Genomic DNA, 15,932 nt, shown 5'->3' on the forward strand with positions numbered 1-15,932 from the left:
TTAAGAAAAAAAAAATCAGCTGTGTATCTTGTTGCTTACTACTTAGAGTGGTAGTAGACCCTCTCAAGCTGTGCTTTCTGCAATGGTTGTACAAACAGTAGTTTTGCAACAACAGCAACAAAATTCAAATACCTCTTACAATCAGGTCTGCAGCGGCTGATAGCTTGTCCACACTTGTTTGTACCATACAGACGTATTTTCCAGCATGATTCAGCTGGATGCTTCTGATCATCAAATCACCAGCTGAATCCTGCTGATAAAGTAGGGGAACATGATTACAATTACTTTTTAATAAGCTCTAAACATTGTTATCATATGAAGGGCACTGTGACTAATGGATTTTTACTTTACATCCACTGATGAAAACATTCGTAACTCTAACCGTAGCCTATTTAAAATACGTAAGCCTTCCTAGAAGGGCTAAAAAAGTACGGTTCCCTATAAGGGATACAGAAACTTCATGTCAAACTGTTTACCGCAAACGTGACTTGACAAAACACAAGCAAGGCAGGCTTCGCTCTGCCACACTCCAGACACCCAATTTATAGCTTACATGGGTATTCAGACATCTCCATTCCGCAAGACTCAATTTAGTAAGTGAACACCAACCCAAATTATGAGGCATCTGCAGTCATTTCTACAGTCTTGTGCCACAGTCGGTATTTCAATGGCTCATCGTTTTTGTATTGAGAGGTCAGGAGGACAGGACTCTCTCAGGAAATCTGGCATCTCCTAGCAGGGAACAATGATAATTTATTTTGCCAAATGCTAGTGTCTGATTGCTGGTTGTATGGAACTAATGGCACAATCTTATGCATATCTACTCAGAAGTAAGCCTCACTGAGTCCAATGGGACTTACTCCCAGGTGAGTGTGTATAGGATTGCAGCCTGATGGTGATTCTGCATGATGGTGTGGATCCAAAAATATTTCTTCACAGTCCACCAAGCACAACACAACACAAAACCTAAGAATAAGACAGCAGTGGCAGATTTTCAATTGTGGAATATTCATATTTCTGGATTTTGTGGCACTATTAGGTGTAATTGCTAGCAACAGCTGCGGCTGATGTGCCCTCTGCAAGGCAGAATTTGAAGAGGTTCATTTTCTTTTTTCACAGTTTTTAGTCTTCTAATACCTGTCTCCTAGTCAAGGGATGGCAGTTAACATTTGCAAAAAATGTCATTTTCTCTCCTACTTGCAGTGTGTACCAGCACTACAGAGCTGTTTTTGGCTCTGAGAGAGCTGTACTTAGGTTATAATTCTGAAACAGCTTTCTACGAATTCCCAGCTCTCTGTCTCACCTCCACAGTGCAATCCTATCTTGCACTGGAACAGACAAGCCAGAAGGCTTGCGCAGTATCCAGCTCAAGATAGGGTTGCAAAGCGGCTCAGCCGAAGGTAAGAGGAAACTCTTCCCCTTACCCCCAGGTAAACTACTGCAGCCCCTATGAGTCTCTTTGAACTTGCATCACTTCCTGAGATGGCACAAGTCCAAGGAGAGCAGAGTGGCTTGAACCACTCTGTGCTGCTTGGGGAGCGGGGTTGGGATCTGGCATAATTGCCGGGTCCCAGCCCCACTTCCCACTCCCCACCCACCTGCCCCCCACCCCAGACCGCCCTCACCCTGCCCCAGAACACCTTCCTCCCACCTCCTCTCTGCACACCCCAGAACCTTGCGTTGCCCAAACTCAGCTGATGCAAGGCTCGGTTCCTCAGCTGGCGCAGAGGCTGAATTCAGCCTCCGTGTACCAGCCTAGCCAACTCTTGAGGAGGCGCAAACATGCCTTAAGGGACTTGTGCTGGCCCAAGGGCGACCTAGGATCGCAACCTTTAAATCACTAATGTCCATTTTAAAAGGGTGCTCTGAATGCCACTGGAGATGGAAAACGTTATCTGCAAATATGTTATGCAAGAATTCAGTTACATGAGATACAAGAGAAGAACCATGATTGGCTCTCCCCCCTTTCTCTTCTAACAAAGGCTAATAGAGCCATTGGGGACCCCAATTGGGCACCCTGGGTGGTTTTTGTCTTGCAGGGCAAACAGAAGCAATTGCAAACTGAACGTGAGCTCTGATAGCAAAATGGAGCTTATTGAAGCCATGTGGAGGGTTGCAGAGGCTGCTACAAGTCTTCAATGTGCAGCAGCAGTAAAGAAGGCCAATTCTATGCTGGGGATCATTAGACAAGGTGTTGAGAACAAAATGGCTAATATTATAATGCCATTGTACAAATCTATGGCAAGGCCACACCTGGAGTATTGTGTCCAGTTCTGGTTGCCGCATCTCAAAAAGGACATAGTGGCAATGGAAAAGATGCAAAAGAGAGCGACTAAGATAATTATTCAGCTGGGGCACCTTCCTTATGTGGAAAGATTACGGCGTTTGGGCCTCTTCAGCCTAGAAAAGAGACGCCTGAGGAGTGACATGATTGAGACATACAAAATTATGCAGGGGATGGACAGAGTGGATAGGGAGATGCTCTTTACACTCACATAACACCAGAACCAGGGGACATCCACTAAAATTGAGTGTTGGGAAGGTTAGGACAGACAAAAGAAAGTATTTCTTTACTCAGCGTGTGGTCGGTCTGTGGAACTCCTTGCCGCAGCATGTGGTGATGGCATCTGACCTGGATGCCTTTAAAAGGGGAATGGACAAGTTTCTGGAGGAAAAATCCATTACGGGTTACAAGCCATGATGTGTATGTGCAACCTCCTGATTTTAGAAATGGGCTATGTCAGATGCAAGGGAGGGCACCAGGATGAGGTCTCTTGTTGTCTGGTGTGCTCCCAGGGGCATTTGGTGGGCCGCTGTGAGATACAGGAAGCTGGACTAAATGGGCCTATGGCCTGATCCAGTGGGGCTTTTCTTATGTTTCTTATGTTTGTTTCAGGAGGCTGCAGGATGCTCCCAGGTATGTTAGGATTCCCTTGGTTCCACTGCAATCACTGTGGCACCATTGGGACGACACACCTCTGCTCCTGCCCCACCCCTGCAACAACTTAGTGCAGTTCCAGTGTCTGAATAGGACTTTGGGAACTGCTGGTCTAGGAGAATCTTGGTTTCTAACAAAATTGATAAAATTCAGATGAAACGTTTCATGTTACGTTTTCTTCTTGCAAATTCTGCTAAAGTAAACTGGGGTGGGAGGATTCCTGCCAGAAAGCATTTTTCAGCTTGAATATTTCTTAGGTAAGGAGATTTTTTTTTATTTCTAGCATTTACAAATTTTCTATATGGTTAAATATTTGTAAAAACAGAAAATTCGCTATTTAAAGAAGGCTTGCAATAGGTCCACGCAAATTAACATTTTATGAAGACTAACTGAAGGATGAGAAAGTAAGACTAAACTTTTTTCTGCCCCCAAAGGATTTGTGGTTAAAAAAACTCAGTGTTGCCGAATGTTGGGCAGGTTGAACTCAGGAGCTGCAGAGGGTCATAGAAGAGAATTGTATCAACCTGGTAAAATTCTTGACATTTTTTCTTTGGCACTCGTGCTGTATCACAAGCTGCTTTTGAAACTTCTCTTGGTTTAAAGAAAAGTCTATGAGCAGATATGAATAAGTCAAAATCCTCCTTGGGTTCAAATAATAAAGGCCCAATCGATCCTCGAGATCTTCTAGGTATATCAGCATGACAGTCCTGGTGCGCCACAGACACAGGTGCAACACCAGAAAAACATGGATGTCGATCCAAAGCCAGTGCAACTCTACTAGGCCAGGAGGTGATTGGGGCATGATGTGGGAGGGACATGGGAAGTTGATGTAAACCATAACCGAACCCAACCCAACTTCCAACAATGGACACATCTCTGACACCAGAAAAATACTACACCAATAACAGAGCTGGCTCAGGTAGAAGGAACCCCATCAGCAACAATGGAGCAGGAAAAACAGCAGAAAACTGCAAATCCTGCATTACTCATAAAAACTGCCCCACTGAATCAGGCCATAGGCCGATCTAGTCCAGCTTCCTGTATCTCACAGCGGCCCACCAAATGCCCCAGGGAGCACACCAGATAACAAGAGACCTGCATCCTGGTGCCCTCCCTTGCATCTGACATAGCCCATTTCTAAAATGAGGAGGTTGCACATACACATCACGGCTTGTAACCCGTAATGGATTTTTCCTCCAGAAACTCGTCCAATCTCCTTTTAAAGGCATCCAGGCCAGTCGCCATCACCACATCCTGTGGCAAGGAGTTCCACAGACCAAACACACGCTGAGTAAAGAAATGTTTTCTCTTGTCTGTTCTAACTCTCCCAACACTCAATTTTAGTGGATGTCCCCTGGTTCTGGTGTTATGTAAGAGTGTAAAGAGCATCTCCCTATCCACTCTGTCCATCCCCTGCATAATTTTGTATGTCTTAATCATGTCCCCCCTCAGGCATCTCTTTTCTAGGCTGAAGAGGCCCAAACGCCGTAGCCTTTGCTCGTAAGGAAGGTGCCCCAGCCGAATAATTATCTTAGTCGCTCTCTTTTGCACCTTTTCCATTTCCACTATGTCATTCTCCTACCATGGAACATAGGATGGAGACTTCATTTGGCAGCCAATCACAGCACACCACCACCACCCCTGGTACATAAGCCCCTACCAGGGAGACCACATATCAGCCATCTCAGTATTGGCATGAGCTATACCTTTTTGGTCTCTCAAAAGGGAAATTGGAGATTGGAACCATGATGAAAGGGCACTCAGCACATAAAAGAATCACTTTGCACAAAACGTCTCTTGTCCCTTGCAACCTGTATAGAGCTTGGCTATGAAGACAACATTTATTGCAAAGCTGAGGTAGACAGGATTCTATACTCTGGAGCAGGGCTGTCCAAAGCTTTTGGCAGGAGGCCCACATCATCTCTCTGACACTGTGTTAGGGGCCGGGGGGGGGGGAGAAAGAATTAATTTACATTTAAAATTTGAATAAATTTACATAAATTAATATACTAGAGGTGGAACTTATATGAATGAATGAAGCTCGTGCAATAGCTCAAGACCTATAAAAGGCCTTGAACAAAGCAAGGCTGGCCTTTTCTTTGCTACTGCTACTGCATTACAGATGTGAAACAGCAAGCTGTGGAGGGAGCCCTCATCTCACAGCTAACATGAGAGGTCAAACAGTCACCCTCACGCTGAGAGCAGTTGCGTTGGGCCAGTGCGGGCTCCAGCAAGTTTCCGGAGGGCCAGAGGCTCACTGGAGACTGGGGGCTTCCTGAGGGCCGCATTGAGAGACCTCAAGGGTCTCAAGTGGTCCCAGGGCCATGGTTTGGGCACTCCTGCTCTGGAGGAAGACAAGACACTGAGCAATGGGCTTTCTCCCATATTGCATCTTAGGCCAACAGAGGTATGGTGACATCTGCCTTCTAGTGTGAGGCATACTTTTTCCTGTTTCAGCTTCAAAGAACAATATTCAGTGTGCCATTTTGAAGTCCTATAGCATATGTCCTACATACACAAGTTGAGTTCCTGAGGGTTCAGTTCCCAAAGCTCATGTTGATGGCAAAAATTGTTTTAGAGCAAATCCATTAAAAAAATAATGTCCCTTTGCTAGGTGATTTTAAAACAGCCTTGATGTCCTTTGTAATGCATCAGGCAGGCAATCAATCTCTCTAGATGCTTAGAAAGGCTTCACTCAGAGGCAGCAACCTCTCCCTTCACTGGGAGCCACATCACAGGGAAGAACAGAGGAAGTGATAAACACTTCCACTTAGCCTTCTTTCACATGTTCAGCAGGAAGGGAGGGGTCGCTGGCCTTGGAGTGAAGCTGTTCTAAGTGCCTGGAGAGAGAATGATTGATGGATTGTCTGCTGGCTGCCCTCTCCCACATTAACGAGGCTATTGTTAAACAACTTTTTTCCTTTAGTTGAAAGGGTCCTTCTCATTGCGTTGAGATAAAATTGCAGGTGAAAGATCCATGGATAATTAAGTTATACCTGTAACTGTCTCATAAGGTTAGCAGACAGGTGCATCACCTGCACCATATATGACTCATGGTTAGCAATAAGATCTTAATAACCTCTGAAGCATGTGAGAATGACATACACCGTAGTTTGCTGGTTTATGCAAAAGCATCTTATTCCCACTTGTCTCTATGTGACTGCAAAGATGGACATTTGTTGCATATGTTACATTTTGCTAATACATTACTGTTTTCAGCAAGAATAGAATGCTAAGAAATCACTGTTTGGACAATGCAGGCCAGAAGGTGCAAACTCTGCTGACTTTTTAATTTGAAATACTTTTCCTAATGGATTCAACAAGCATCTATTCTCAGAACTGGTACATCTACTCAGGACTTGCATTTGGGAGGATATTCTGAAATTGGAGTTGTTTATTCCTGCAGGAAAATACTGCACTTCCATGTTACCCACCACATAGACCCAAAGGAGAATGAAAGTGAATTAGCAGTGTAGGTAGTACAGAAGATAAGTAGTTTACTGGTGTGGTTACTTTTATTGTAAATGACTGCTGTTTGAGAGCATAGATATGAACATACCAAGTGCTAACATTTAACTAGATACAGAGCTATAAATTTGTGTCTGTTTCCAAAAATGTACCAGCATGCTACATAGTTAGTTTGATCAACATGATATAGTTAAATTTTGACCTTTCTTATTATTGTAATTCTCAGACATTATGAATGTCTTTGGGGGGGATTACTAATATTAATACTTACCCCTCCAACTCTTTCAAAGTGATCCCCGTCTTTTTCAAAGTCTATGAGGTGTCCATTAAATGACCAAGTAAACATAATATCTAGCGGGTGATCATGAGATACCTGGCAAGGCAGAAGAATACTTTCACCAGCAGTGACATCCATGCTGGTAGGTGCTACCATAAACCGGGTTGGATCTGTAAAAATAACAAAGAACACAAAAGGAACCTGTCAATAACTCACCTGGTATAAAACACAGATTACTGCTTAAATAAAGCTCTAAACAGCTGACTGCACATTTTGAGTTTGGGCCAACGTAAAAATGACTTTTAAGATCTATTTCAAATATACATCTTGATTGTCCCTGAATTGGAACAGCTTCCGGAGGAATAAAATTCTGCATATTTTAAAGCTTTGCACAGGATATGCTTGCACCTACAGTCTCAAACAGCAGTAATTGATACTTCATTACTACACTGTCCATGCTAACAATTTACAGCACAATCCCAGGCATGTCTACTGAGAAGTAAAAGTCCAACTGAATTCAACAGGATTTTCTCCCAGGTAAGTGTGTAAAATATATTGCAGCCTTAAATATATTTTTAGGCCCTGCATGGGGGGGGGGGAGAGAGAGAGAGAGAGAGAGAGAGAGAGAGAGAGAATCTGAGTCATCTGAATATGGCCCACTGTGAGTACAAAGACTTAAATATCCTTTCTCTACATTCCCAATTTGAATTCCCCCCCCCCTCCAACTATATAAAACAGGGCCAATTATGTGTTTCGTCATGGCTTGTCTGTTTTAAAGAGGTACTTGCCACATTGAATATGACACATCTTTGAAGACCAGTCCAGGACAGATTATAATTTTGAACATTATACAATTTACTAAGCAAGGCAAACTAGAGAGAATATTTTTGCCGACTTGAAGCTATATATCTGAAGCATGGATGACAGGATACAATGACTCCATTTGGTGCTTAGAGGAATAATCCCTTATTCACAGTGAAATATTTTACAAGTTATTTAATTGTCCATTTATCACTCTATTCCCACAGAACATGCAAAGTGGTGGTGTTGAAAGATGAGCCATGGCAACATTATGCAGGCTCTGGTGTCTAACAACTCCCAATACTTTCCAAGTTATAATTTGTCTTTGATTTCAGTTGACATAAACAGTATATTTTGTTAACATGTCACTAAGGAAAAGGGGGAAAAACAAGCTATTTATCAATCAGCCCCAAACTTTGAAAACTGCCCATATTTTGCTTATTTCAAAGTCTTGACAACAAAAACAATATCGAAGTGAGTATTCACCTGCCCAGCTAAACAAAGCCAAGCCATTCAGTTCAATCCATATACTTCATGGGATTGAGAAGTAAAACTTGGTCAGAGATATAAATAACACATTATAAAACACATAGGACTGACCCACATTCCACTGAGGCAGCCCTTTGCAACCGAAGTGAAGTAGCCCTTCTAGTGAGGTAGCCCTTCCCTACATGCCATACACATCTTAGGCTGCAATCCTATCCCCACTTTCCTGGGAGGAAGCCCCACTGAACACAATAGGACATACTTCTGAGTAGACATACAGAAGATTGTATCTTTAGAGTCATAATAGGAGCCCTGCTGGATCAGGCCAAGGGCTCATCTAGTCCAGGTTCCTGTATCTCACAGTGGCCCACCAGATGCGTCAGGGAGCAAGACAAGACACACACAAGACATTAAGGTACCTGTATCCTGGTGGCACTCCCTTGCCTCTGGCATGTCAGAGATAGCCTACTTTTAAAACCAGGAGGTTGCATATACCCATCATGGCTTGTAATCTGTGAAGGACGTTTCCTCCAGAAATCTGTTCAATCCCCTTTTAAAGGCATCTAGGCCAGATGCCATCACCACATCCTGTGGCAAGGAGTTCTACAGATTAATTATGTGCTGGCAGGACAAAGTTCCAAACAACACAGTCCTGGAACGTGCTGGAATCCCTAGCATGTATGCACTGCTGAAACAGAGACGCCTGCGTTGGCTCAGTCATGTTGCGAGAATGGATGATGGCCGGATCCCAAAGGATCTCCTCTATGGAGAACTCGTGCAAGGAAAGCGCCCTACAGGTAGACCACAGCTGCAATACAAGGACATCTGCAAGAGGGATCTGAAGGCCTTAGGAGTGGACCTCAACAAGTGGGAAACCCTGGCCTCTGAGCGGCCCGCTTGGAGGCAGGCTGTGCAGCATGGCCTTTTTCCAGTTTGAAGAGACACTTGGCTCACAGTCTGAGGCAAAGAGGCAAAGAAGGAAGGCCCATAGCCAGGGAGACAGACCAGGGACAGACTGCACTTGCTCCCGGTGTGGAAGGGATTGTCACTCCCGAATCGGCCTTTTCAGCCACACTAGACGCTGTGCCAGAACCACCATCCAGTGCGCGATACCATAGTCTTTCGAAACTGAAGGTTGCCAACACAATGGGTAAAGAAATATTTTCCCAATCCCCACCACAAACAGCCAATGATGAGGAGAATTGAATCAATCAAGTTCTTCTATCCATTACAGAAGGAGAACCTGACATGGGTCTGCTATTTTGTGGTAGTCACATTTTTTTTATAACATACAGCTCTGCCGTAGGAGAGAGAATCACCAAGTGCATGTTGCCACATACCCTCAGCCTCTTCTATACCCTATGTTGATTTGCTCCCTTAGTTCTTTGCGGAGCACAACCACTTCCTGGTTTGATGATAACTTGCAATGCAGAATTATGCCATTTTTCAACTAAGGCGTTCCCTGACTTTTTGCCCTTCTCGCAGAATCCAAATGTTTCACTTCCATCTTCCCTGGACAAAATACCTACCGCAGACACTCACCCATAAGACAAACTCACAGATAAGTCGAGGACAGGCTTTCAACCAAAAATCATGGAATGTTCCATGAGCCTTGGATAAGTCAGGGGTAAAACTTGGGGAATGGTGCTTACAAAGAGGAGCTGCAGCTTGCCCTGTAGCTTGTTTGAAGGGGAGGGGGAAGAATCTGAGTTACCCCACTGTGTTTGAAGACATAAACAAGGCGCTTGTGCAGTTCTGTGTACCATTTCTCTCTCTCCCTGCCCTTAAAGCAACAGAATTGAACATTGCATTGAACCACTTAAAAAAAATTCAGGTTTGAAGCAGCAAAGAAGCAGCTTCCAAAACAAATGCAGCACCGATCACCATATCCTAATCCCACTGCTGCCAGATCATTTTTTATACTGTTCACTGTCATTTTAAGAGGCACTTCTGGACTTGGAATTAATAAGGAGACTCTACAACGGGAGCTCCAACAAATGCAAACAAAGCTGCGCATCTGCAACCTGCCTGCAATCACTCACAATGTTCCTCAGACACTTCACAGACCTTCTGCAGGCACTTTTAAAGCTCCTCCCGGCTTCCCCTGGCTGCCATGGCACACCTGAACAACCTGGACCCCTGAGTGACCCACAGATAATAGGAGAAGACGATCTGCAGTTGACTTATTGGTAGAAATAGGTGAGTATCTATGATATTTCTTTCCAATAACATGAAGACTTCAACAACAACAAAATTTTTGAAGTGGAAGGTTGTGTGATGGCCACAGTCTACCTACACAAGCCACTTCCTCACAGATGTCTGAAAACTGAGTATGGATCATGGAATGAGTGTTGCTGTATTTACAAATGAGGAGCACATACAGGAAATACAAGATTCGGGGAGAGACAAGTTCTCTCTTGCCGGAATGCATCAGGGCCTCATTCAAACTAAGGGAGGTTAAGGGCAAGTTTTTGATGAATTCTAAGTGACTTCTCAATCATTTGCTTGGTTGCTTGGGGCAAGTAAATTAATTGCGTTGTTCCTCAGTTTCTTCTTCATCACAAGGAAACAGGCTTTATCCACTTGACACGATTTAATGAGACTCGGTTAACAGATATGAACAGCAATTGGTTTCTCTAACGAACACGGAACACAGAACGATTGTGGACAGACACAGCGCAGGAAGAGGTTCAGAATTCAACACTCAGTACAGTTAATTATCCCTCCACATTGACTCCAGATACAGCTCTTTTTGCCATCAAAGGCCTAATTTCTACTCTCTGATACAGAATTGTAATTAATATGGATAAAATATGGCAAAAAATATTAATTTAACAGAGACTGAGCCAATCTGTCAACAGAGTCTGGCTATGTGGACAATTTTATTGCAAGGCTTTTTCAAATTCAATTCTTTACTGAGCAGAATATATTCAATTTAGAGAGCAATCCAAACCTGCGCTGGAGCAGGCAAGCCAGGAGGCTTGCACTGCATCCAACGCAGGTTTGTTGGCAGCAGTGGCTCAGCCAGAGGCAAGGGGAAACTCTTCCCCTTACCCCTGGGTAAGGGCTGCTGGCTCCAATGGGTCTCCTCAGATCTGCACCACATCTGGGGGTGGCGCAAGTCTGAGGAGAGCGGAGCAGCTTGAAGTCGCTCTGTTCTCCATGGGTGGGGGTTGGGGCCCTGCCTCCAGCTCCCCGCGTGCCCGCCCCCAGGGCTGCCCATCGCCTGCCTTCCCTCCTCCTCCCCGCCACCTACCTTTGCAGCGCAAGCGGCTGCAGGGAAGCCACCGCGGAGGCTTATGTCAGTCTCCACACATCAGTGCATCTAGATGTGCCAACGCGGCTTCCTCCCACGGAGGCACAAACGTGCTTTATGGCACGTTTGCGACCCTTCTGGGCCGGCCCAAGAGACTTGGGCCAGCACAAGCCAACTTTAGGATTGTGCCCTTACTTGCTGAATTGCTAGCCGCTGTTTTTCCTGGATTGCTTGCCCTGTTGCCAACAGTTTACTCCATCACAGTATTTCTGTTTGCATGGACATTCAATTTCTCCTTATTTAAACCAGTGCAATTTATTTTAGGACATAACTAATTGCTACTGCCCTAACTCAGACACCTTATCTGTGGACTTCTGCCTACACATATCATTTTCTTCCCTTTCATTAGATTAACAGAGTTTCCATTTTTCTTCCTTTCCACGCTCTATTTTTCTCTGACTGCATAATTTTTCCTTCCTTCCAAATGCTCTCTTTACTTTCTTATATAACTCATACAATTTCTTCTTCACTCTCAGAAATGTCTCTCTGCTTTGGTCTACAATTGTTCTTTCCCTCACAAAGTCTATTCAAATTGTGAATGGCAAGCTGCATTTTTTTTCCAAATGTATAAGCCTGTCAAGCCAAATGTCACTTTTCTCAAATCCTTATTTTTCCTCTAATCTTTACTCAAACTTCCTTGCCATTATTTTTCTTTCTCCCTATATCTTCATATTTCTTTTTTCTGTTGCCAACACAACCAGCTTTGTTTATGATTGTGCAGTCAGGAATGTGGACACGCACGCTGCACTGTTTTTAGAGGAGCTTGTCTATTTTCTTTTTAATCTTCAAACACTTCAGATCATATTATCAAGGAGCAAGCTTGACTCACCTGAACTTCCTCAGTCTAGCTGACGAGAATGAAAGAGAAACGAGAACTTTGTACTGAGGCCGAGCAGACTATTTGATTCACTTGTAGTCTACCCAGAGCATCCCACTATGCTTCTGTCAGCACAGAGCTTTCATTTTCCATTATTCATCCTCCGGATTTTCCTGCTATTCATGCAGCCTGGTTTTAGCAGGGAGTCCACCCTGGGTGTCACCCCCAGGAGGGGTAACACCGCACTTCCTGAGCCTCTATTCGGTGATCTTCAGCACATTCTGGGCCCAGCCACCTCATGCTCTTGTTGACGACTGTATTTTCGCTGGTCGCTGATGAGAACATGAAGTGATTGGGTCTGAAGTGGGCTGAAGATCGCCAAACAGGGGCAGTCCGGAGGCAGGGTTTTTGCATTAAAAACAATGTGATAGCTCAGAAGGTCAGGAGCAATGTAATTACATCATGTCACTCCCCCACCCCATCTTCTGGAATGATAAGCTTCACCAGGTAAGCCCTGCACCGAGTAGCACCCACCTAGGGATGGCTCTGGGTTTTAGCCTGTACTGCTCTGGGCCAGGCTATCTTAGAGATCGCCTACTCCCGTACAATCCGGCTTGTCCTCTCAGGTCATCAGAGAAGGCCTTTTTACAAGTGCCACCACCCAAGGAGGTTCGTGGGGCGGCGGCAAGAAATAGGGCCTTCTCAGTAGTGGCACCAACGTTGTGGAACTCCCTTCCCCTTGACTTGAGAATGGCTCCCTCTCTTGAGTTTTTTCGGTGAGGCCTGAAGACCCTGCTCTTTAAACAAGCCTTCTGATTCTATGGCCTTTTAAAAACTTTTATACATCTTTTAGTTTCTTTTTGACAGGCTGGATTCCTCTATGATTTGCTGTTTTATGCTCTTTTTATTCTGACTTTATTCTGACTACTGTTTTTATGCCCTCTGTTAATGTGTTTTTAATATGTTTTTATCTGTGTTAAATCATGCTTTTTAAAATTGTTTTTACATGTTGTAAGCCGCCCTGGGTCCCTTTCAGGGAGAAGGGCGGGATACAAATAAAGTTTATTATTATTATTATTATTATTATTATTATTATTATTATTATTAGCCTTTTAAAAAAAAAGACTTGAAACTTTTTTTTTTTGGTCAAAAAACCTCCACAATTTTCCTGCAAACTCCTGAATGACCACTTTTGCCCTCTTCTTCAGATTGTTTTGTGTCTGCAGATGGGGCTCCCACCTTACAAATACAGAGAGTAATGACTTCCAATTTCTGTAAGAGATGCTCAACTGAAGCATGGCACATGCATATTTTAATAAATACATAATGAACATAAATATGAGAAACCATTAATAGTTGATGAGCCCAATGAACTACAACCTGGAGAGAAAAATAAAAGTAATACACTCATAGAACTGAAGCTGTTCTGTGAGCAGTTACCACTGCTAGTGCTTATCTCACACACTGTTGTACGAGCACAGAGATTTTGCCTCAACTTCTGCCAATCTTATTTTGCTCTGTCTCAACTCTACGTATATATGCAACACTTGAATTTGATCCAGATGTGCTTCTAATTTGGACACATGGGGCAAAACTAATTTGTGTGTGGGGATTCTGTGTTGTGGGCAAGGGCACAGCTCGGTGATTAGATGGAGAAGAAGGAGATGAGGGTGAGAGCTGCAACAAAACAAACTTTACCGGGGGATAATTGACAATAATAGGGAAGGGGAATTAAAGCAATATCTTTTAACCTCGCAACTAAGTCCAACGAATAAACTGTTGCTATAGAGTAGAAAAAAAGCCAAAGAGAAACAAGGAGAGGAGAAAGAAGTGGGAAGGAAGAATATAGGAAAATTATGTGGGTTTCCCTGAGACATGGGGTTAAGGAACTGGGAGTTTTAGGTCATAAGGAAGGAAGGAAAGTTGGAGAACTGAAAGACAAAGAAGAAAGGTTTCTGTGGTTTGTGCCATGGCAAAAGGTTGGGGCTGGAGAGTGGTTTTCTATGACCTAAACCAGGGGCTACAAGCAAGGGATGAGTCACCACTCACTTGTGGTGAGAAAGTCAGTCTCTTCCACTCGATACACCTTCCTATCAGTCACTGAGGCTTCTTGAAGGGACTCACAGTACTCAACTCAGTACTGGATTCAAGCAACTGCAGTGTCGGTCAAGGTGGTTCCTAACGGAAGCCTGAGGCTGATCCTGGGCTTCACCTAAAGCAGTTTAAAAATACTGCTTCGTGTGTGGATTCATTCACACACATGCTGCACTCATACAGAAAACAGGAAAATGACAAGCACTAAGAATGTCATTGATTAGACGGCACATGAGACAGACAATGGAAGACAGAGGGCAGCTAATGGATTCTCCATCTTCCTACGTGTTTATGCCTATGGACTTGTCCATATTGAAAGTGCCCCAATCACACTGGCTACCTCATCTCACAGAAACGAGTTGCTCTCAGACCTAAAACAAAAGTTGAAAGCAAGCCAAACAATGGTTGCTAGCAATTTTGTGAAGTTTAGCTTACTTTAGGCACAATGTAATTGTCCCTAGCATTGGTGCAGGCCACAAAGCACATTGTGACAGCCTAGCAGATAGGAGTGCTGGTGGGAAGGCCTTTGCCGTGCCCAGAGCAGCTAAGAGCTGCTCCAAGTAGCTAGGGGGTGGGGAAAGGTGAGGGAGGGTTGTAATGGGGCAGGAGGAAGGTGGAGAGAGGGCAGTGGGGTGGGCATATTAGGTCACGGAAGGGGGAGGCAGTGGCACACACCAAATCCTCCTTCCTGGGCTTGAAAACCCAACACAAGGCAACTCAGACTTGCGATGGTTACGAAGGCACAGATCCGAGTTGCCCCATTGAGCAGGCTGGGGCTTTACATAGAGTAAGGGGATGAATGCCCCCTTACCGCAAGGAGACCTCCAGCCTACTCCCTCCGTACTTAGGATGCAGCAGGGTCCTGCTGTTCCTGCTGCATTGGTGTAAGTTAGAATTGGGCTGCCTGGTGTTTATGGGCAGGAGCTCTGGTCTAGAGGATAGAGCCTCCGTTTGCCTGAAGATAGCATCCTCAGGTCACCAGTTTGAGGCCACCAGCACCGTGAATGGTGAGACCTTGAAGCAGCTGACAAGCAGAGCCGAGTTATTCCACCTGGTCTTTGGTGTGAGCAAAGAAGCGTCTTGGCTGCCCTCCATGTGAGAGATGAAGGAGCTGCTTGTCAGCTTGCGTGGGAGGAAACTGGAGGCCAGAATGTGATACCAGATCAGAAAGATCCATCTGAAATGTGGTTCTTGAAAGATAGAACCTTTCAGTTCTAAAAATCCCTATGGGGATTTAGAACAGCCTGCCCATGTAAACCACCTTGAATAAAGTCTGAGGAGAAATCTGACTACCAAGAAAGGCGGTATATAGATACCTGTATTATCATCATCATCATCATCATCACCACCTACCACCACCTTACTTCCTCTTTGCTAAACGCACAGAACACACCATCTGCTCTGGAATGGTATTAATGCTACATCTAACCTCCTAAAGTTAAACCACTCTGAGCATGCCAGATCACATTCAAATACATTTTCTTTAGGTAGATTAAAAAACACACACTTTTTTGGAGATGCGTTTTGGACATGTCATCCAGTTGAACACAAACTAGTGCCCAGTATCTGTGAAGGCATCATTTTTAAAAATCCATTAATGTTTTCTAGGAGCTAGGCAGTGATGTTGTTTGACATATGGCATTTCTGTGAGTGGCTGAAACAACCTGATGAAAAATGACACCCGAGTGCAACTCTGATGAAACTTTTTCTAGTTGTATTCATCATGAGCTTAAGC

The 15,932-nt window shown here is 44.2% G+C and overlaps 1 protein-coding gene across 2 annotated transcripts in view; it reads right to left on the reverse strand.

The window, feature by feature from the left end:
• Positions 1-15,932, reverse strand: part of LOC136639237 (contactin-4-like) — a 230,189-nt gene that overhangs the window by 33,104 nt on the left and 181,153 nt on the right. Inside the window, exons 11-12 of one of the 2 annotated variants that reach the window (XM_066613253.1) lie at positions 6,678-6,853; positions 133-250 (exon numbers count right to left, since the gene is read on the reverse strand). In XM_066613253.1, coding sequence (XP_066469350.1) covers positions 133-250; positions 6,678-6,853 — 294 coding nt within the window. Of the gene's footprint in view, positions 1-132; positions 254-6,677; positions 6,854-15,932 lie in introns of both variants that reach the window. The other variant, XM_066613254.1, reaches the window with a different exon arrangement.

The sequence above is a fragment of the Tiliqua scincoides genome, chromosome 2 (assembly GCF_035046505.1).
Source record: "Tiliqua scincoides isolate rTilSci1 chromosome 2, rTilSci1.hap2, whole genome shotgun sequence".
Taxonomy (NCBI): domain Eukaryota; kingdom Metazoa; phylum Chordata; class Lepidosauria; order Squamata; family Scincidae; genus Tiliqua; species Tiliqua scincoides.